Source organism: Citrus sinensis, chromosome 3 (assembly GCF_022201045.2).
Source record: "Citrus sinensis cultivar Valencia sweet orange chromosome 3, DVS_A1.0, whole genome shotgun sequence".
NCBI lineage: Eukaryota > Viridiplantae > Streptophyta > Magnoliopsida > Sapindales > Rutaceae > Citrus > Citrus sinensis.
The window spans coordinates 5,071,495-5,095,000 of NC_068558.1; the positions used below are offsets into that span (position 1 = coordinate 5,071,495).

Here is a 23,506-nt window from a genome sequence, read left to right on the forward strand (position 1 = left end):
GAACAAGACCAAAGAGGTATTGCAGCGGGTGGAGTTTGATGCAACTCCATATGTACCAGTTAGTTCTGCATCAAAGAAGATTTCAACTATGGAGATGACACTTAGAGTTGAAGAAGAGGTTGTTTTTTCTGATGTCCCACAAGATGAAGAAACAATTGATGATGTAGATAATGATGATTTTATAGTAACAAGGAGGCCAAGAAGAGAGATAAAGAAACCCGGATGGTTTACTAAAGATATGGTGGTAGCCTATGCACTTCCAATTATTGATGATGACATCCCCAACACTTTCGGTGAAGCATTACGCAGTAGTGAAAATGATCAGTGGAAGTTAGCCATGGAGGAAGAGATGAAATCTCTCCATCAAAACCAGACTTAGGAACTTGTAAAGTTACCAAAGGGGAAAAGGGTTATTAGTAATAAATGGGTCTACACCAAAAAGCAAGGATTTCTGAATCAAACAACTCCTCGATACAAGGCAAGGCTCGTGGCAAAAGATTTTGCTCAAAAGGAAGGTATTGACTACAATAAAGTTTTCTCTCTAGTTGTAAAACATACTTCCATTCGTATCCTACTTGCCTTAGTTGCAGAATATGAGTTAGAGTTGACTCAGTTGGATGTTAAGACAGCGTTCTTACATGGAGATTTGGAGGAGGAAATCTATATGATTCAGCCTTGTGGTTTCAGAGTTGCTAGAAAGGAGAATCACGTGTGTAGGTTGATTAAATCTTTATACGGACTGAAGCAATCGCCAAGGCTATGGTACAAAAGATTTGATCAATTTATACAAGGGCAGAAATTCACCAGAAGTGAACACGATCATTGTGTTTACTTTAGAAGACTACCAGATGGAGCTTTCATCTATTTGTTACTCTATGTCGATGATATGCTTATAGCTTCGAAGAATAGAGATGAGATCGAAAGATTAAAGAAACAGCTGGCTTCTGAGTTTGAGATGAAAGACTTGGGTGATGCACAGAGAATACTTGGGATGGAGATTCGTAGAGACAAGAAGAATGAGAGCGTATGGTTGACTCAAAAGTCTTATTTAAAGAAAGTGCTAGAAAAATTTGGTATGGATGACAAAACTAAACCGGTATGTACACCTCTAGCTCCTCATTTTAAATTAAGCTCTTCTTCATGTCCTAGATCTTAAGAGAAGCACGATTACATGGCTCGTGTTCCATATACTAGTGCTGTGGGTAGTCTTATGTATGCTATGGTATGCACAAGGCCCGATATATCTCAAGCAGTTAGCATGGTTAGTAGATACATGCACAATTCGGGTAAAAATCAATGGCTTGCGGTAAAGTGGATTCTCCGATATCTGTATGGGACAGTTGATGTTGGGTTATTGTTCAAGAAGGATTGTGGTCAACAATGTGTTGGGTATTGTGATTCTGATTTCGCTGGAGACCTTGACAAGCGAAGATCAACAACGGGCTACGTATTCACATTGAGTAGAGGTCTAGTTAGCTGGAGGTCGATTCTAGAATCGACAATTGCTCTGTCCACTACGGAAGCAGAGTATATGGCAGCAACTGAAGCTGTAAAAGAAGCTATCTGGTTGAAAGGCTTGTTAGGTGATTTGAGAGTAATCTAGGAGAACGTTGCGGTCTTCTGTGATAATCAAAGTGCGATATTCCTTGCGAAGAATCAAACATATCACGTTCGGACGAAGCACATAGATGTGAAATATCATTATGTGAGAGAGATTATCGAGAGCGGTGTTGTGTTGTTGAGAAAGATCGATACCAAAGATAATCCATCAAATATGTTGACGAAGGTAGTTTCTGGAGTTAAGTTTCAACATTGCTTGAAACTAATTCAAATCCTTCGATTGTATTAAGATATGTTCTTTGGGAATTATGAACTACGGTTGGCTTGATCCCAAATTTTGGGTACGTAGGCAGTCGAATCGACACAACCATTCTGGATCCTTATTGAAGGATCACTTTGGGGATGAGGGTTCGTTGGTAGTCGGCTCAGATTTAGACAAATTTTTGCCGAGGTGGAGAATTGTTGAAAAGTCATGCACGTGACATTGAAATTCAAAAATGCATGCAAAATTTCAAATGGCTACCAAACATTTGAAGAAAAAATGGAAAGTTGGCAAATTTGTCAAATTTGCCAAATGGACACCATTGACTATTGGCTTAGGTTAGGTGGAATAGTAAAGGGGTTGGTGCAATAGTGCCATTATTTTCCCTATAAATAGATGGCACTTCTTCCATTCTTATGCACCCCAAAATTGTTAAGCTTATAAGTTTCTAAGCTTTTGAGAGAAGTGAGAGAAGTGTGTCTGGGGAATTTATCTTTCCTGCAGAGTGTGAGAGTACTGGGTATATTTGGGTTTCTGGGAAGTGAGATTCGTTACTCAAATATTTTACTCTATTAATTGTTAAATAAACAATTATTCTTTCTTGCCTCCGTGGATGTAGGTTTAATTACCGAACCACGTAAATTCTTGTGTCCTTTATTTTTCTGTAATTATTTGGTGTGCTTGATTCCGCATTCCGCGCACAACATTTTCCTCGAACCAGCCCAGTACCATTCTTATTTGCCTCATCAGTCTTCGTAGCTGTACATAAAAGAGCAAAGAAATTGAAAGAAGTGTGTCAAATACAAATGATGAAACAGTGCTGGAGCTTGAAAATTTATGAAAATAGAGAAAGACCTGCGCTAGCTGCGGCGTGTGTCACCAAGGACTTGTGTAATCTGACGGCGGTTGGAAACATCAATGTGTTGTACTTGATTAATTCCGTCATCAAATTATTCTCAATGTGGGTAAATCCATACTTGTTGATCCACATTGGGACAAGTTCAGGGACCGATGGAATTACAAGGTTTTCCACATTGAGCATACGAAGAGCCTGAAAATTAGATTCGCATGAGAGGTTGTTCCAAGCTTTAGAAGGTCAAATGCCAATATCAAACAGACTAAGCAGAAGGTTATTCAGCACAATGAAATGAACAATATGACACAGTGCCAGCTGGGTAGTAGCTTAAGGCATCAGCACTTACTGATTCAATTTGGGCCAACAGTTTCTGCAGCATTCTTCTTCCCCTGAATCTTTCACGGGTTCCGATAAATGGCATCTCGGCAAACTTTGTCCCATGTACTCTGTACAAATGAAGTGAATACTCCAAGTTAAACGCAAGCATGTAGCTGCAAAACGCATGTATGTATGTACTGGATCATACCAGAACACATGAAATGCCAGTAGCAATCATACCTTATTGATGCCACGGAGATAAATTCATCATTCCTCTCCAGTATAGCGGTGTAAAAACCTCTAAAATTTACCCGCCTCAGGTTAGACCTGAAAGAGAGAATTTAGAAGAAGGAAAAGGCTATGTGTATGCATTTTCTTGAATGAACAAGAGTGACAGAAAGATTTAACGGAACGATCTAAAGCGCTTACTCCCGATTGTAGATGACACTTTGAGTGATGTTAATACCAATGTAGCGGTCAATAACTGGCATGAAAATTTCTTCCATGACCGTCCATGCTACAGAAACTTTTGAGTTGCGTATTGTAATCTCATGCAAAAACTCCCCATTCGAATGTGGGTCCCGATCTAGCTTCATCTGGACAAGACTCCAAGTATATCCATCAGCAAGCTCTTTTCGGACTCCCAAATGCTTCTCTTGGATCTCCGAGAAAACCTGTTCACAAATTCCTTTTCGAAATTAAAGCATACATGCATGCATTAAGGTGTTTTAATTTAAAAAAAAAAAGAATGCCCATGAATGTGTGTAATAAAGAATTCACAAATACCTCTTCACAACTCTTCCCACAAAATTTGGTTGGTGAATCAGGACTAGATGGTTGTCTTGGAGAATTAATACAGTCCAGGTGATCTGTATCAAGAATATAAGTTAGAACTTAGAACTTCGGCACTATCCAAATAGTGCTATTTCAAAATGTGCTTTCTAATGATGTACTGTCAATTAATTTCCACATTGAAATTTTATGTGTGTTAGTGAGTAAAGAAGCTGTTCTCTTTCTTTCACATCAGCTACGTAGCTCAATTACTGCTCTTATCACAAAGAAATTAAGCAAGTGTAAAACCTTACATCTCCTTTGACATTGTTTGCATTCGTGCAAATCACCTGGCCCGCCAGTACCACAAAATTTGCAAATGCAGAAAGGACACGGCCATTCTCCTTGCGGTATTTTCTGCATTCACTCCAATTTCTTAAGATTTTGCAACTATATATGCAAAATAATAATAATACGAACAATAAATGAGCAAAATCTAACCTTCATGCCCATGCAATCTGGATGAAAATTAGAGGGACATTTCTCACAACAAATCAAGTCACCCCCATCAGCGCAAATCATACAGGCATCATCGTTCAAGTCAGAAGCATCTTTCCGAGGCTCAACAAGGTTAAATTCACAGCGTGCCAGTTCTTCCGGACGCAGTAACCCCTTGTAATAAATCCAACCCAAGAGATGACATCCCCAATCCACTAAGTAGATGTGGGCATATGGCTCCTTAACATGACCTTCGTTGGCATGTTCTTCAAACCCGTACACAGTAATCACCTTATGACAGCAATTACAACGCACACCGTCTCTCTTAATGGTTCCTTCTATAATCTTTTCTTTATCGCGGATGTACAAAACTCTCATATCTTCGAAAATGATCCCCAGGTCTATCATCCATGATAGTATTGTCCTTTTCTTGGAAAACACTCCCCTGTTGCTCTTGTTTGATACACCTGGCCTTCGACTCAGTATCCTTCTTCTTCTTGTTGCAACAACACCATTATTCCTTCTCGAACTTCCAACCTCAGTAGCCTGGTTTGGATTATTAATGCACGGGTTTATATTGAAGTTCTTTCGAGAGCTCCTTTGATAACTTGTTCCAGCTACGTAGTCAGGATCAGAATAGCTGGAATCATAATCCTGGCTTTCTGATGAGCTGCTTGATACTTTTAAAATTCTCTTCTGTTTCCTCTCCCTCATATTGCTAATTTGGTTACTGTAAAAATATAACTGAAACATAGACAAAAGTAAATGCCGGTGTAGAATGCTAATAAATTAATAAAAATATCAAATCATGCCCATGATTTTTTATGTGTATATATATATATGCAACACTCAAATCAAACTCGAAATCATGCATATATTTCTGATACGTTTCCATTTTAATTTCCTTCTTTGTTCAGATTAGCAGTTTTTATCTGGAATCTCGAAGCATAAGTGCATAACTAGTAAAAAAAGAACAGCTAGCTTCTCATTTACATTGATTTAGTAACTATTTATGTAATTGCATAATTCTCCTTTTGTGTTTGTGCTTTCTTGTGAATATTGGAAATTCCATGCTATTCCGTAATTGCAAGAATGATTAACTCAATAGCGATTACAAACAAATCTTAAATTAGTCAAAATAATTCCATGGTGCTGTAAAAACATTTTTATGCGTAAGTGACTAGAAACACCTATTCAGATTTATACTACATTAACTTTAAATTCATGCATTAGACTCACATTACTACAAAAATTAATCAAAGCAAATAAAAATAAGATGTTTATTATAACAATAATGTTTGGGATCAATATTATAATAAAAATAAGATGTTTTTTTATAAAAATTAATCAACATTTGAATCCCAACTTGAGTGTCAATGTTATGTATCATTTATCTATTGGATGATAAATTTCATTGCTAGTAAAATTACTTAATCACCATCTAATGGTTGTATACCACATTAGTTGGGATTCAGATTGGGGTGAAATTCTAGAATACACCAGAGGTACCATGTTAGCCATACAACAAGTAAATAATGTTATGACATGTGTGCATTTAGTTTGAAAAACTATCATGCAAATGATGATTATATTAAATTCAACTACACATGGCATGCATGCATGAATTAGTTGTAATACATTCGAGGTATTTTAAAATTTCTCCAGATTGGGACTTATGACATGGGACATCTAGCATTGCTCTTATTAAAATAATCATTATGAAAGTACTCGATAACTAGCTTATAGAAATGAACCAAACCGAACAGAATCGATTTATCCTGCTTTGGGGAAAATCTAAAATTTCAACTTTAATTGTGGCTTTCATAAAGTAAATTAACATTATCAGTTCATACATAACACACACACACACACACATTCATATATATATATATATATATATAATATCTGAAATAGCGATTGTCTAGAAATATTACCTAAGATATTTTTAAGGTGGCCACCACTTTAAATTCTCAAAATGCAAGCAATTTCTTCAACATTTGAACTACGGATCGTCAAGAATGATTTAAAATTTGCAGATCTAGAAAATCTTCTCATACACAAAGAATCGGTATACTAAATTTTAAACAGGGAAAAAGCAGTTCTTTAATGAAAAATAAAAAAATGAATAAATGATTTGATGGCAGTGAAGAAATTTTTATTTAGATTGCGAGTGGCTAAAGGGTGGACAATGAGAATAAGTAAGAGGGAATCAAAAAGTGAGAGAGAGAAAGTGCAAGAAAACGAGTAGATGAGTAAGAAAAATGTATATAGAGTAGATGCGAAAGAGAAAGAAGAATATATATAGAGTAGATGCGAAAGACAAAGACACGAGGCAATAGCGTGTGAATCGCATGCAAGTCTATCTGTCTTTGTGGCATTGAATTTGAAATATATTTCATGGAAAGTGTTGAATTTGATTTTTGCATTTCTTTCCTAAAAATAAAATTGTAAAAATAGTGATAGAATCACAAATTTTTATACAAACTGATATGGTACAATTATATTAGTTAAAATAAATCATGTGAACTGCGGCATGTTTTGATCCAATCAATAGTTAGTTATGGCATATTAGTTTGTATAAGAATTTGTGGCTCCATTATTACTCATAACTACATAACCTTAAGATGTACTTGAAGAGTTTTTTTTTTTTTCAATTATATGAGACTATTACTCATATTTCATATGAATCTTATATAGCACTACCCATATTTTACCATCTCTAAATTTTACAAATCTTATATAGTACTTACTGCCTTCAATCAGATTGAGAAAGGAAATTAAGCCCCACAATGCGTGTTTATTAGTCTATAACTCGTTTACATCATCTTCATTATTTAGCTCTATATTGATTATTTATATATGAATTGTTAAATGAGTTATATTTATAAAAGGACGTATATAAACATGATTTTATGAAGTCAGGATCTAGTTTTCGTAATTAGCTCGGTTCATTAATTTGCAACTCTTACATATAAAAGGACTTACGGGCATTGTAAATTTATAATGTTAATTAGGTTACAGGCATTGGCCCAGTGTTAAAAATAATAATACAATTTTAAAAATCTAATGCTACCAAATCGCTAAGTACTATTAGTTTTATGTTTTTAAAGTTCTTAATAAAGATTTTCACTTTATCTTCTTAACTAAAAATTAGAAGCTCTGGAAAGGAACCAAAAAATAAAAGCAAAAAAATTATCGTCAATATCCATGCAATTTGATGGACATGAGTAAAGGGAAATTCCTCGTAACAAATCAAGTCTCTCCCATCAAATTGATGGACGAGACTTGATTTGCCGCGAGAAATGCCACTCTACTTGACCACTTGATTTCCGCCATAAGAATTCATAATGAAATAACTACTTAAATTTTCATTATTTAAGATACTTAATTAGTACATATGTGTAGTATTATTTTCGTATACAATACATGATTTAGGATTGTTTTGTTATTTATGTCTGTTCAAAAGTTTTCAAAACAATGATAATAATGCGCGAAAAATACTAATATTGCAAATCTCATAATGATGACTAACCAGAGTTCAATTCTTAGTTGCAGCACTGCACTCACAAAATTTAAGACGTGAAATTTTTATTATAATTGATGTAGTAAATGATCTGGCATTATAACATCTTCTCATTGTGTCACATGAGTACGCAAATATTCATATCTTAATTCTATCGGTATATAATTTTTTTTTTAATTCTCAGAAACAAAAATTTAACTAATAAAACACATTCGTTTGATTCATGTACATATTATTAAATTTAACTAAAAAAAGTGATGACAAAGATACAAGTTTTTTTACAAATTTATCTTGTACATACTGATATAGTTTAAATTCATTAGTTAAATGAAAATATAAAATAATAAAAATAAATCAATGGACTAAGAGTTGTTCAATCCAACCAATTAAGTTATACCACACAATTTATACTAGAGGTTTTTTTACTCTACTTTTACTAAAAAAGAAAGAAAATCTATACTTTATTTGGCTAGTAGTTTTCACCCATATATAGAATTCTCCTTGCAAGGAAAGAAATCTAATATTTTTATCATCTTTATCCTTATTTAGTTTTCTTATAAAATAGTGTAATTATAATAGTAGTGTTCTTATCCCATCTAGCCTTTTGTATAGTCATCTCTACCCTTCTTCGGGTTCCTTTTTTAGTCTTAACATTAATTGGCTAGCCATTTTTGCCCATACCGAATCCTCCTTGTAAGGAAAGAAAATCCAATAATATCATCATCTTTATCCCTATTTAGTTCTCTCATGAAAGAGTTTAAATGTACTATTATTATTCTTATCCCATATACCCTTTTGCGCGGTTGTCTTTGTCCATCTTTGTGTGTCTCTGAGTTGTCTCTTATATGTTTTTCTTTTTTATGAGTTGAATATTTAGTTATTTCATTAAGGGGTTTGAACTATAAAATATCAAATTTGCACAGATAAATTTTATGTGTCACTCATTTATTGGTACGTCACATTAATTGGAATACGAATTAAGATCCAATTATTATTATTATTATTATTATTATTATTATTATTATTATATGGTGTTCTATCATATCTTATGCAAATGATTGCCATTAAATCATTTCTTTAAAATGCACATTCAAGTTGTAATATTATTATTGTAAATTTCTTGAATGACTATAGAATCATTTGGATGCAAGTTAGTTTATTTGGTAAAATGTCTTGAGTGAAAAATAAGAATTGTGGAGTTCAAACGTCGCTCATATGGGTGAGAAAGTAGAGTAATGATAAACATCCCAAATTTTATTTTAAATGATGTGTCATTCATTAAGTGGTTAATAATTTTTTTAATAAAATTGAAGTGAATTAATTGAATTATCTCACCAACTAATTGATGAATGCCACTTCATTTGAAATAGTTTTTTGGAATAAAAAATTTAGGGTATGTAGCATTACTAAAAAAAGTATTTAGTTAATTTTAGACTCAAAAACAAATAATAGTAATAATAATAAATGGCTACACTTCACTATAAATTTGCCACCTACAATCTCTCAAGTTGCAGTTACCAGCATATTATCTCTCCTTGATAAACCTATCTTCTCCCCTTACCTTTTCTTATAGTTCTAAAGCTTTTGCCAAACAAACTGGATGAACAATATGCTCTTCAGAATACTTAAAAATCAGTGAAAGATATTGAATGGAGAGACCATTTGAATTATTCAAATACTTCATCCCGTTTCATACTGATTATGAAACAAAAGTGTGGCCTCTTCTTAGCAGTAGTATAGAAGAGAGATCAAAGTGTTTGAATTACATCGAATTAGTGATTTACCAGAATGTTTCGGTTGAAGCCACGCAGAGGTATTTCTCTATCATTCGTTTTCTTTCTCATTAAGTTTGAATTTCAAGCAATAACAATTATGTTTGACAAAATATGTATACATTATAATAGGGAAATAAAAATTTATATTATTTCTGCGAAGACCGAGGATTGCGGCGGACACGAGAAGGTATGCTGCATATTTATTTTCTCTGTTCATTGATTAAAAAAGTGATTTTTTTTTTGTCTTGGATAATATCTTCTGTGTTTTTTCAAAACATGATCGCATAATTATCTTCTCTATTTTGCCATCAGGGCAAGAAAGCACCATAATTTGCATTCATATAGACAACAACAAGGGATTTTATTAACATATTTTCATTGTTTTGCCTTTGTCAAATTCATTTGTTTGCAGGTACTATACGACTTCTATATTTTGGGATTTCTATGTTTTTGCCCTTGCCGCACCACTTCCTGAATGGCGTATGACGAACTTGTTCTTTCTTACATCATTTCCATTCAAGCATCGTCATCTTCATTAAGGGGTTCAAGGTTCAAGTCAAAAAGTGCAAGCTTTTCGTAGCCTTTTCCTCGAAACAGCCCAGTACCATTCTTATTTGTCTCATCAGTCTTCGCAGCTGTACATAAAAGAGCAAAGAAATTGAAAGAAGTGTGTTATACAGATGATGAAACAGTGCTGGAGCTTGAAAATTTATGAAAATAGAGAAAGACCTGCGCTAGCTGCGGCGTGTGTCACCAAGGACTTGTGTAATCTGACGGCGCTTGGAAACATCAATGTGTTATAATTGATTAATTCCGTCATCAAATTATTCTCAATGTGGGTAAATCCATACTTGTTGATCCACATTGGGACAAGTTCTGGGACCGATGGAATTACAAGGTTTTCCACATTGAGCATAAGAAGAGCCTGAAAATTAGATTCGCATACTAGCACCGGCGGTTGCACTGGCGGTTTGAATTACAAGATTTTCAACATTAAGCTTACCAGGAGCCTGAAAGTCGATCAGATTCGCATTAGAACTTGTTCCAGGCAGACTGATGAGCATAATTTATATACATATTTTACTCTTAATTATATAATTGTTAATTATATTTATTTGTTATTTTTAATTAATTGAATTGTTTTATTGAATAGGGAATTAATTAGAGATTATGAATAAAAAGAGCATAAAAAAATTCAATTTGTGAGCATTAAAGATTAATTAACTTTGGAAGCAATTATGCTTATATGCATGTTAATTCAAGCCAAGGAAACCGAATTCAACAAATTCATTTACCCATGCACATGCGGACAAAGAAGATAAAGGGGTGGAAAGCAATAGAAAGGGACCCGCACTTGACTTTCATGAGTGGAAAAGGAACGAAAAATCTTTTTGGAGTAGACGTGATAGAAGCCAAGACAAGTTAAAAGCTTTGCCAGCACATGAAGGATTAAAGGAAGTTTAATTGGGCTTGGCAAGAGTGGGCCGATTTTAGCAATTCACTAGCCATCATTATTTGACAAGGATTCGGCTAGGGATTAAAAATATAAAAGCCAAACTTTGGCTTGAGAAGGGGAGCCGCCAGGAAGGGAGAGCTGCAGAGTGCAGACGCAAGGCAGAAGAGGGGAGAAAAGGACGAGTGCAGCAGTTCGGCTTTATGGCTGATTTTATTTTTTGTGTTGCTCTCAATTCAAGTATGTCTAGCTAATTTTTTTATACTGAAGTTAAGGATGAAACCCTATTCAATGAAATAATTATATTTTTATTTAATTAATTTCTTATATATGTTCTTTGATGATTATGGTTTTTATTTCACATGATTAATTGGATGTGAAAAAAATCTTTTCATCAATTCTGTCATGCATTATTGATTGTTAGGATTAATATTTGATTAAATCTATGCTTGGATCTATAAAGTTTATACATGATTGTCTTTGATTTTATGTCTTTCATTAAATTGTTTACATAGAGTGCTTAGGGAAATTTTGACTCTTTGTTATTCAATATGTTTACATGAGATGCTTAGATATCATATTATTAAGCAGAAAAAGAACCTACATAAAATTAATATTATTTGGGCTTAACTGTTATATCCATGAGATGACATGGATTGATTTCGAGTTGTCACTCTAAAATTGGGAATTAATTAATATTTAGATAATTACTAATTAAATAGTGGTGGATTCCGAAACCTTGGTAATTTTTATCTCATTAAATTCTCATTTACTTTAATTGTTTTCTTAGTTTAATTAGTTTAATTTCTCTTAAAACTCAATTTGCTCAACTAGGTTAGAATTAATATTAATTTTAGATTTAAATTAGACTTTTTAATTTATAACAATCCATGTGGGATCGACCTCGTTACCACTACTTTATTTCTAGATTCGTGCGCTTGCGAGTATATTAAAATTTTCACAACAAGTTTTTGGCGCCGTTGCCGGGGATTGTGCTAGAAAGTCAGTTTAATATAGGTTAATTTGATTCTTCCACTAGTTATAATTTAGGTTGTCTTTTATTTTATTTATTCAATTTTTATTTAAAAAACACAAAAAAAATTAATTTTAATTTTAATTTATTTTGAATTTATTGTTTAGTTGTTTGATTTCTTTTATTTAATTTTGTTTATTTTTATTATTGTTGTTTTATTTTTCTTCTTTGTCTAGTTAGTTTATGAGTGTTTGGGAACGCGATTCAACAAATTGTTTGGTAAAAAAAGAGTCGAAAATTGATAGTAGTCGAGATAGTTCTTCAGAAGTGATGGATGACCCCAATAGATTATTACCAATACTTCCACCAATGCAAGCAGAGAAAACCCTTAGAGAATATTTTTCACCACTTGCAGCCAACCAACCATCTTGTATTGTGTTGCCACAAACTACAACAACACACTTTGAACTTAAGCTCTCTGTCATTCAACTTTTGCCATCCTTCCATGGGTTAGAGAGAGAGGACCCATATTTGCACATTAAGGAATTTCTTGACATATGCTCTACATTTCGTTTTCAAAATTTTAATGATGAGTCAATTAGGCTTCGTATGTTCCATTTCTCATTAAAAGACAAAGCAAAAGCTTGGTTGAATTCACTTCCTGCTGGATCTATAACTACGTGGGATGAATTGAGTAATAAGTTCCTCACCAAGTTTTTCCCTATGTCTAAAACAAATGCCCTTAGGAGAGAGATAAGTGATTTTTATCAAAGAGAGGGTGAGCAATTTTATGAGTGTTGGGAAAGATTTAATGATTTACTCCTTAAGTGCCCCCACCATGGTTTTGAGAAATGGAGACTTATACAATGCTTTTATAACGGTTTAACCATGTCGAATCGTCATATGGTAGAGTCTATGAATGGTGGGAGATTTTTGAACTTACATGAAGGGGCTGCATGGAATTTCTTTAATTCACTTTCTGAGAATTCTCAACAGTGGGATTTTTCAAACCAAAGGGAAAAATCATCTCAAGTTTCTAGAAAGGGGTTATATGAAGTTAAGGATGATTTTGATGTGAAATCCACTCTAGTTACACTTTCTAGAAAAGTAGATGCCTTAGCTCTGAACCAATCAATGAATCATCGTCCTAGTATACCTAATGAGGTTTGTGCTATTTGTTCTAACTTGTCTCATACAGCACATAATTGTCCATCATTACCAGCCTATCCAGAGGCTTATTCTGAGCAGGTTCATGCCTTACAATCGTATGAAAAATCCTTCAATAGTCCATATTCATCCACATATAATCCTAATTGGAGGAATCACCCAAATTTTTCTTGGAAACAAAATCAACCTTTGTCAAACCAAGGAGGGCAACAATTTAACATGCCCAATCAACAATTTGTCCCTCCTAACCAAGTATATCCTCTTGCCCAACAACCTATGTCTCAATTTGTTGCACCCCAACAAAGAAAGCCTTCTTTAGAGGATACACTTCAAAGTTTCATTCAGTCAACCCAACAAGCTTTTCAGTCAAACACTCAAGCTATTCTAAAGCTTGAACATCAATTGGGTCAATTAGCGACTACTGTAGCGGAGAGAGAAAAAGGAAAATTTCCAAGTCAACCAGTTCCTAATCCCAAAGGAGTGCACGAAGTTGGATCGAGTTCAAGTCATCAGCATGAACAAGCAAAATCTGTTATGACCTTGAGAAGATGAAAATTATTTGTCAACAAAGTAGAGGTTCAAACAAGGAAGACATCTAAGTCTACTTCTTCATATCCGATTCCATCACAAGACTCATCACCAAATGATCCAGAAGAGAGTGGTCTACCAGCTTACATTCCCAAGGCTCATTTTCCTCAAAGGTTAACAAAGGTAAAGAAAGGGACTTCAACAGGTGAGATTATGGAAATCTTCAAACAGGTAAGTATAAACATCCCTTTACTCGATGCTATTAAGCAAGTTCCTTCCTATGCCAAGTTTTTGAAAGATTTATGCACTAAAAAGAGAAATTTGCATGTCACCAAAAAAGCATTTTTAACCGAACAAACTAGCAATTTACTCCAATGTAAAATGCCACCAAAATTTAAGGATCCAGGTTCTCTTACTATCTCATGTGTTATAGGGAACCAATGTTTTGATAAAGCATTATTGGATTTGGGTGCTAGTGTTAATCTCTTGCCTTATTCTGTTTACATGCAGCTTGGGCTAGGTGAGTTAAAATCAACTCCTATTATTTTGCAACTTGCTGATAGGTCAATGAAAATACCTCGTGGTATTATAGAGGATGTGTTGATACAAATTGATAAATTTTATTATCCTGTTGATTTTATTGTTATTGATACTCAGCATGTACATGATCCTAAGAAACACACTCCAGTTATTCTAGGTCGTCATTTCTTAGCTACAGCTAATGCTCTTATTAATTGCAGGAATGGAAACATGCAGCTATCTTTTGGTAATATAACCATGGAATTGAATATTTTTAATGTTACCAAACAGCCACAAGAAGAAGATGAATTTGTTGAAGCGAATATGATAGAGGAATTAGTAGAAGATTCATTCATTTCTAACCATAATGATGATCCATTAGAGGCATGTCTAACTCATTCTGATTTATCTTTTAATGATGACAGTGCAATTACAGAAGTCAGCGCTTTACTTGATACACCTCTAATTATGGACACAACTAAATGGAAGACAAAGTCAGAACTACTGCCTCATTTTGAGAAGAAAATTGGCCCATCTGTGGAGGCACCACCAAAATTGGAACTCAAAGCACTGCCCGACACTCTGGAATATGCATTCTTGGGAGAATCTGACACTCTACCTGTTATTATTTCTTCTTCCCTCGATCTTGAGCAAAAAGGTAAGTTGTTAGGCATTCTAAAAGAGCATAAGGAGGCAATAGGATGGACCATCACTGATATTAAAGGTATTAATCCAGTAGATTGCATGCATCGTATTCATCTTGAAGAAAATGCTAAACCTATTAGGGAGATGCAACATAAGCTAAATCCTAATATGAAAGAAGTGGTAAGAGCTGAAGTAATCAAATTATTAGATGCAGGAATTATTTATCCTATTTTAGATAGCTCTTGGGTTAGCCTTGTGCAAGTTGTTCCTAAGAAATCTGGTGTTACAGTAGTTACTAATGCTAATAATGAATTAATTCCCATTAGAGTAACTACAGGTTGGCGTGTTTGCATTGATTATAGAAAATTGAATTCATTCACAAGAAAAGATCATTTTCCTCTTCCATTTATTGATCAAATGCTTGATAGACTTGCAGGTCATGATTTCTATTGTTTTCTAGATGGATATTCAGGTTATAATTAGATCCCTATAGCTCCAGAGGACCAGGAGAAAACTACTTTTACTTGTCCATTTGGAACTTTTGCATATAGGAGAATGCCATTTGGTTTATGCAATGCATCTGCTACTTTTCAAAGATGCATGCTTAGCATTTTTTCTGATATGGTTGAGAGATTTCTTGAAGTATTCATGGATGATTTTTTTGTTTATGGAGATTCTTTTGATGAATGTTTGCAGCATCTAACATTAGTTTTGCAGAGATGTAAAGAAAAGAACTTGGTTCTAAACTGGGAAAAATGTCACTTCATGGTAAAACAAGGTATTGTCCTTGGTCATATAATTTCCAGCAAAGGTATAGAAGTCGACAAAGCCAAGGTCTAATTTTCCACATCCCAAATCCGTAAAAGAAGTAAAATCTTTCCTTGGACATGCTGGTTTTTATAGAAGATTCATTAAAGATTTTAGTAAAATTTATAGACCCTTATGCAATTTACTTGTTAAGGATGCACCTTTTATCTTTGATGAATCTTGTCTTGATGCTTTTGCAAAGCTTAAGAAATTGTTGACTTCTTCACCTATCATTCAGCCACCTAATTGGGATTTGCCTTTTGAAATTATGTGTGATGCATTTGATTATGTTGTAGGAGCAGTTTTAGGACAAAGATTAGATCGTGTGCCGTATGTGATTTATTATGCTAGTATGACACTCAATGATGCACAGTTGAACTATTCAACTACAGAAAAAGAAATGCTAGCCGTGGTGTTTGCACTTGATAAATTCAGATCATATCTTATAGGTTGTAAAGTGATTATTTTTACCGATCATGCTGCTTTAAAATATTTGCTTACTAAGAAAGATGCTAAGGCAAGATTGATTCGTTGGGTGTTGCTTTTACAGGAATTTGACATTGAATTTAGAGATAAAAAAGGTTCTGAAAATGTTGTGGCGGATCATTTATCTCGCCTTTATCTTAAATTTATTCCAAAATCTTTACCTTTGAATGAGTCTTTCCCAGATGAGCAACTTATGAGCGTAAATGTTGTACCATGGTTTGCTGATATAGTTAATTACCTTACTACAGGTCAAATCCCAGAGCACTGGACTAAGCAAGATAGAACAAAGTTCTTATCTAAAGTGAAGGACTTCTTTTGGGATGATCCCTATTTATTTAAATATTGCGCTGATCAGATTATTAGGCGATGTGTTCCCGATAATGAAATTCAAAGTGTTATCTCATTTTGCCATGAACAAGCTTGTGGAGGCCACTTTAGTGCTAAAAAGACAGCAACAAAAATTTTACAGTGTGGTTTTTATTGGCCTACTCTTTTTCATGACGCTTATATTTTCTGTTCTTTGTGTGATAGGTGCCAACGTATGGGTAGCATTTCAAAGAGGAACATGATGCCACTCAATCCTATTCTTGTGGTTGAGATCTTCGATATATGGGGTATTGATTTCAAGAAACCTTTTCCTCCATCTTTTGGTTATCAGTATATATTGGTTGCAGTGGACTACGTATCGAAGTGGGTTGAAGCTATTCCATCAAAACCAATGATCATAGGGTTGTAGTGAAATTCTTGAAGAGTAATATTATGTCTCGTTTTGGTTTCCCTATAACAATCATTAGTGATGGTGGCACCCATTTTTGCAATAAACCTTTCAAAACTTTTTTGGACAAATATTCCATTACACATAAGGTTGCCACCCTATACCATCCTCAAACCAGTGGCCAAGTAGAGATTTCTAATAGAGAGATCAAGCAGATTCTAGAGAAAACAGTTAGGCCAGATAAAAAGGATTGGTTTTTGAGACTTGATGATGCATTGTGGGCATATAGGACTGCTTTTAAAACACCAATTGGGATGTCACCTTATCGACTTGTGTATGGAAAAGCATGTCATCTGCCAGTAGAGTTGGAGTATCGTGCATATTGGGCAATCAAGAAATTCAATTTTGACATGCAGCAGGTTGGGTCCAAGAGAAGATTACAACTAGCAGAACTTGAAGAGATCAGGAATGATGCATATGAGAATGCCAAGATTTATAAACAGCGAATGAAAGTCTTTCATGACAAACACATTTTAAGAAAAACCTTTACACCAGGTTAGAAAGTACTTTTATATAATTCCCGATTGTATCTCTTTCCAGGTAAGTTATGTTCTCGATGGTCTGGTCCTTTTATAGTTCGTACTGTCTTCCCTTATGGGGCAATTGAGATTGAAAATCCTAAAAATGGTGATTTATTTAAGGTGAATGGTCAAAGATTAAAACCATTTTTAGAGTTAAGAACACCAGAAGTTAAGGAGATACTGTTAGATGATCCTGTTTATCAGGATTAATTAAGTTCATCTTTGCACTCTTGTTTTATTTTAACAGTAGCTTTTCTTTTCTTTGTTTGTTTTTCTTTTCTAATGTTTTCTTTTCATTTGGCATTTTTTCTTTTAAGCTTTCCCAGCCCATCCAGGTGTGTTCTTTTCAACTTTCTTTTTATTATTTATGTTTTTTTTATTATTATTATTTCTCTTTCATTTGTTTGCATGCATATCTTTTGTTTGTGAAACATTGAGGACAATGTTCCGAATAAGTTTGGGGGTGGGAATAATGTGTGCTTTGTTTGTTAAAAAAAACCCAAAAAAAATCAAAAATTCAAAAAAAAATTGTGTTTTTTTGTTTTTACGTGAAAAGCCAATGATAAGAATTTGATTGACAATAAATACGGTTTTTAGAAAGGGTTGAATATTGTCTTAGTTTATACTTGATTCTTGTGTTAGTTCCTCTTGATTAAGATTCTTTAGACCATGAGCACTAATATCAGTTCTTTCATAATTTTGACTTGAAATTTGAGATTGACGCAGCCTGAGTTGAGAATTTTAGATAGAGTAAATGACTGTTTGTCTTGATTCTTATCTCCACAATACAAAATAGCATACACAGGCGCCAAAGTCAGAAATAGCTACCTATAACCCTTAAGAGTGAAGCTATCCTTGAGTAATTTGGGCCTATGTACCATAAGTATGTAGAGGATAATCTACCATAAGAAGAAGGCTACCTTAAGGGGTAGAGTGAAAGCTCCTGACTATGGTTAAAAAAAAAAAATCAAATCAAGTGCTTGTGCTAAAAAAAATTCAAAAGAAAATGCACATAAAAGCCTGTAAGAGAAAAAAAAATTAGAGATCAAGATAATAAGATTAGTTTGACCTACTATTTTCTTTGTTTGAGGCGAAGGCTATTGATATTGAGGATTTTGGGAATGGATTTGATTGAATTGATTTCACACTCACACTACAAGAATCAAAAGAGAGATGTGATTGACTATTGAATTAAAGTTAGAACTTTGCCAATATTTGAAATTTTCTTTGAGCTATATAATTTATGCAATCTTTGAGGCTATCTTCATGTTTTGTTTAAAGCTTATTGCTCTTTTCATTTTATTTTTATTTTAATTCTTCGAAAAATGATGTTTGTGGGTATCATCACTGAAGCCCTCACGAGACTATAACTCGTCCACTAGGGCCGCCTAGGGTTTAAAGGCTTGTTGCATACGCTAAATGCAATCGCGATTATCTGCGAAAGTGGTTTAGTTAGGATTTATTTTTGTTTTTAGTTTTAGTTTTGCTCGAGGACTAGCAAAATCTAAGTTTGGGGGTATTTGATGAGCATAATTTATATACATATTTTACTCTTAATTATATAATTGCCAGTTATATTTATTTGTTATTTTTAATTAATTGAATTGTTTTATTGAATAGGGAATTAATTAGAGATTATGGATAAAAAGAGCATAAAGAAATTCAATTTGTGAGCATTAAAGATTAATTAACTTTGGAAGCAATTATGCTTATATGCATGTTAATTCAAGCCAAGGAAACCGAATTCAACAAATTCATTTACCCATGCACATGCGGACAAAGAAGATAAAGGGGTGGAAAGCAATAGAAAGGGACCCGCACTTGACTTTCATGAGTGGAAAAGGAATGAAAATTCTTTTTGGAGTACACGTGATAGAAGCCAAGACAAGTTAAAAGCTTTGCCAGCACATGAAGGATTAAAGGAAGTTTAATTGGGCTTTGCAAGAGTGGGCTGATTTTAGCAATTCACTAGCTATCATTATTTGACAAGGATTCGGCTAGGGATTAAAAATATAAAAGCCAAACTTTGGCTTGAGAAGGGGAGCCGCCAGGAAGGGAGAGCTGCAGAGTGCAGACGCAAGGCAGAAGAGGGGAGAAAAGAACGAGTGCAGCAGTTCGGCTTTACGGCTGATTTTATTTTTTGTGTTGCTCTCAATTCAAGTATGTCTAACTAATTTTCTTATATTGAGGTTAAGGATGAAACTCTATTCAATGAAATAATTATCTTTTTATTTAATTAATTTCTTATATATGTTCTTTGATGATTATGATTTTTATTTCACATGATTAATTGGATGTTAATAAAATCTTTTCATCAATTCTGTCATGCATTATTGATTGTTAGGATTAATATTTGATTAAATCTATGCTTGGATTTATAAAGTTTATACATGATTGTCTTTGATTTTATGTCTTTCATTAAATTGTTTACATAGAGTGCTTAGGGAAATTTTGACTCTTTGTTATTCAATATGTTTACATGAGATGCTTAGATGTCGTATTATTAAGCAGAAAAAGAACCTACATAAGATTAATATTATTTGGGCTTAACTGTTATATCCATGAGATGACATAGATTGATTTCGAGTTGTCACTCTAAAATTGGGGATCAATTAATATTTAGATAATTACTAATTGAATAGTGGTGGATTCCGAAACCTTGGTAATTTTTATCTCATTAAATTCTCATTTACTTTAATTGTTTTCTTAGTTTAATTAGTTTAATTTCTCTTAAAACTCAATTTGCTCAACTAGGTTAGAATTAATATTAATTTTAGATTTAAAGTAGACTTTTAAATTTATAACAATTCCTGTGGGATCGACCTCGTTACCACTATTCTATTTCTAGATTCATGCACTTGCGAGTATATTAAAATTTTCACAACACAGACATATATTGAAATGAAAAATATGACACATACAGCTGATTATTAGTAGCTTCAGCACCAGCACTTACAGATTCGATTTGGGCGAATAGTTTCGGCGTCATTGTTCCTTTGTAGTCCCCGCTTCTGAACTTTTCAGGGGTTCCGACAAGTGGAATCTTCGCAATCTTGGTCCCATGGACCCTGTAAAATTGAAGTGATGAATACTCCCAAGTTAAATGAAAACTGGTTGTTGTAAAATATGTATGTACTGGATTGATTATACGAGAACACACAGAATGAAGTGATGAATACTCCCAAGTTTTTCTTAAACCGAACTGATTACTTCACAAAAACTAAAATAAATAAAATTTCATAAAAATTTAATCTAAATAAATCAGCTCGATTCCACTTTACTTCCCCAAATTATTGTATTCAATTGAAATATTTGTTGAAAAGTATATTTAGATTATCACTGTAGTATTGCGTGTGTTTATCAATTATATTTTCATGAATATGTTTTAAAAATAATCTAACCATTAAAACATAGTTATGCTGGCAGATTGAATTAACCGTAATTTTTATCTTTATTTTATCTTATACGTTTACATTATTGGTTTCCTGTACTTTATTGTTAGTGTTTCTTGAAGCGAAAATCATATTTAAATTATAATAATTTAATATAAATTATTAGTTTAGTAAAATTTGGTTTGGGGATTAAAAGGAAAAAAATTGGGAGATCGAATGACAAAGTTAATCTCTTAACCAATAACAATAACCGTTCATGCAATCCTTGAGAAAATGTAAAATTAATTGCTACTTTAATTAATGCTTTCGTAAAATAAATAATTAATGAACATTAGCAATTTTTATATACACACATGCTTACATAGAAACTAAGTGCGGAACCGGACTGGGGCCTGTGGAACACATCCAAAGGTCATAATTTGCTGCACTTAGTGGACAGCACCACGTGTGGCAAATAAATAAATAAACAAAATAAGGTAAAGGTCAATCTAACGCCCCAATCCAATTCCAGAGCTTAGTTACGGTTCAGAATACTGGACTGAAAATTCATATAATAAATAATGTAAATAATGTAAATAATGACAATAATAAGTTAAATGGTATTTTTGTAATTTGAAATAATTTATTCCACATATTAATAACAATACAGTTTATTCCGATTCTGATTCGTACAGTTAAGGTAAATAATGAATTTTGATTCTCATTATAGCCTATTCCGATTCAACCCATTTTTATTACGAATTAGTAAACGCAATATATATATATATATAGAGGAGCAGACTCCAATCCATATACTTTTATAGTATAAAAAACCTTCGGGATCACTTGTTCTTTTGCGACTTGATATGGAATCCCGCTTGATAACAATAACAGCCTCCCCTGCTGTGGTTCCGGTGGCCACTCATTTTCCATTTGCTTTCTATGTAGACTCTGCTTTCGTAAGACAGATTTCACATCGATCCCTAGAGGTTATAAACCTCCCAACTTCGTAACATTTTCGGGAGAGGTCCGGTCTTCTTTTCTCTTTTGAGTCAGGTTCTTTTCTTAAGACAGGACAGGAAATCGGGGTTTCTCAATATCTCTCTTCTGGCCTAAACTAAGTTAGTTCCAGATCGAAACTGGACCTGAGAGAGACTAGACTTCTAGTAACACGGCTAAGAAGCAGCAAAGTCCGATACGGAATAAAATCCCCTCTCTTCTTCTCTCTTTGTCCCCCGAACCAATGATTTGATTCAATGCCCCGGAGCCAGCAACTTTGGAAGGCTCGGCGATAGCTATCTTATATATATATATATATTTCAAACAGTGATTGAAAGGAAAACATTGATTCGTATTACCTAAGATATTTAAAAGGAGGCCACCACTTTAAAATTTGGACAGCAAGCGATATTCTTCAGCGTTTCAAGTACCGATCTCCAAGAATCACTGGCCATTAACCCCTAGGAAGACCAAAATGACTTAGAATTTGTAGATCTTGAAATCTTCTTATTCTCGAGCAATCGACATATGTAAAAAATTGTAATTAATAGTAAAAAAAATGGTAGTTACGTAATCAAAGGTAAAAATTAAGAAATTATTTGGTAGCGATGGAGGTTCCTAATAAGATTTAGTGGTCAAAGAAATTTTTTTTAGATTGCAATTCGCTAAGGGTGGAAAATGAGAATAAGTAAGAAGGAGTAAGAAAATAAGAACGAGAAAGTACAATTAGTAGACGGGTAAGAAGATATAGAGGGGAAAGATATGAAAGCGAAAGACACGAGGCAAATAGCGTGAAAATCGCAAGCGAAAGAAGAATATTATTTTTGGATTTCTTCCCCTAAGAATCATTCGTTTTTCGCTACACACTGTATTTGAAAATGTGATCGCGTTAAAAAAAATTGTATAATAAGAATTTATAAATTTATTTTGTACAAATTGATATGTTGTAACTATATTGTTTAAAGTAAATTATGTTTATAAACTTATTTTGTACAAATTGAAATGATGTAACTATATTGGTTAAAGTAAATTATGTGGAACACAACCAATACAGTCATGCCTAGTGACATAGCTAGACTTTACACCCAACAAGGGTAAATGTAATTTACAAAAAGAATTTGATTTTCCTTTAGTGTTATTAGATAATTTTAGATTTAATATACTCATTTAAGGTGATTTTGATGACGAAATTATAATTTTGAGCCTTTTTTTTACAATATTCAAGTTGGTTGGGACAGATAAAATTTTTAATTGAAATAAAAAAATAAATTTTTTATGAAAAAATTAGCTCCACTACTAATCATGGTACAATAATTCGTACAAAATAAATTTATATAAGAGTTTGTAATTTAGTCCGTACCATGAATATATAACCTTATGATGGACTAGAACTTGTTTGTTCGTTTATACTCGTTTATCTTCATTATAGCACTAGGTCTATATTAATTATATGAATTTTATTACTGAATTTTATCTAAAAACTTGAAATGACATTTATGAACATGACTTTAAGAAGTCACGCTCTATTTTTCGTAAGTAGCTCGGTTCATTAGTTTGTAACACTAACTAATAAGGCCCCCTTAACATATTAAAAAAATTGATTGTGTTGGAAAAGCTATTAGCCAGCAACACAAAATAAAGAATTAATACAAGGTAAAGAATAAAATGAGAGAGCAATATATTATATATTGATTTTGTT

The 23,506-nt window shown here is 33.4% G+C and overlaps 2 protein-coding genes and 1 non-coding gene across 3 annotated transcripts; 1 reads left to right on the forward strand and 2 right to left on the reverse strand.

Annotated features, from left to right (window-relative positions):
- Positions 1 to 2,657: 2,657 nt before the first annotated feature.
- LOC107176783 (increased DNA methylation 1-like) lies at positions 2,658 to 4,979 on the reverse strand. Its single transcript, XM_052438477.1, has 7 exons — positions 4,269 to 4,979; positions 4,118 to 4,184; positions 3,783 to 3,865; positions 3,426 to 3,670; positions 3,237 to 3,323; positions 3,025 to 3,124; positions 2,658 to 2,873 (listed from the first exon to the last, which is right to left on the reverse strand). Exons 1-7 carry the CDS (start codon positions 4,977 to 4,979, stop codon positions 2,658 to 2,660), a joined length of 1,509 nt encoding a protein of 502 aa, XP_052294437.1.
- Positions 4,980 to 12,319: 7,340 nt separating this feature from the next.
- On the forward strand, positions 12,320 to 13,708 carry LOC127901354 (uncharacterized). The gene has a single exon (XM_052438485.1). The coding sequence runs from the start codon at positions 12,320 to 12,322 to the stop codon at positions 13,706 to 13,708; it is 1,389 nt and encodes a 462-aa protein (XP_052294445.1).
- Positions 12,728 to 12,834, reverse strand: LOC112496451 (small nucleolar RNA R71). The gene has a single exon (XR_003063012.2). It is a non-coding gene; the product is annotated as a small nucleolar RNA R71 (small nucleolar RNA).
- Positions 13,709 to 23,506: the final 9,798 nt, after the last annotated feature.

What these genes read in the sequence shown, in the direction of transcription:
- LOC127901354 (XM_052438485.1), top strand. Translation starts at nt 12,320, where the DNA reads ATGGATGACCCCAATAGATTATTACCAATACTTCCACCAATGCAAGCA.
- LOC107176783 (XM_052438477.1), bottom strand. Translation starts at nt 4,979, where the DNA reads ATGAGGGAGAGGAAACAGAAGAGAATTTTAAAAGTATCAAGCAGCTCA. An exon ending in AGTGTCATCTACAATCGGGA is followed by an intron (nt 3,324 to 3,425) that starts GTAAGCGCTTTA and finishes TCTCTCTTTCAG; the next exon opens with GTCTAACCTGAGGCGGGTAA. An exon ending in TGTTGGCCCAAATTGAATCA is followed by an intron (nt 2,874 to 3,024) that starts GTAAGTGCTGAT and finishes TCTAATTTTCAG; the next exon opens with GCTCTTCGTATGCTCAATGT.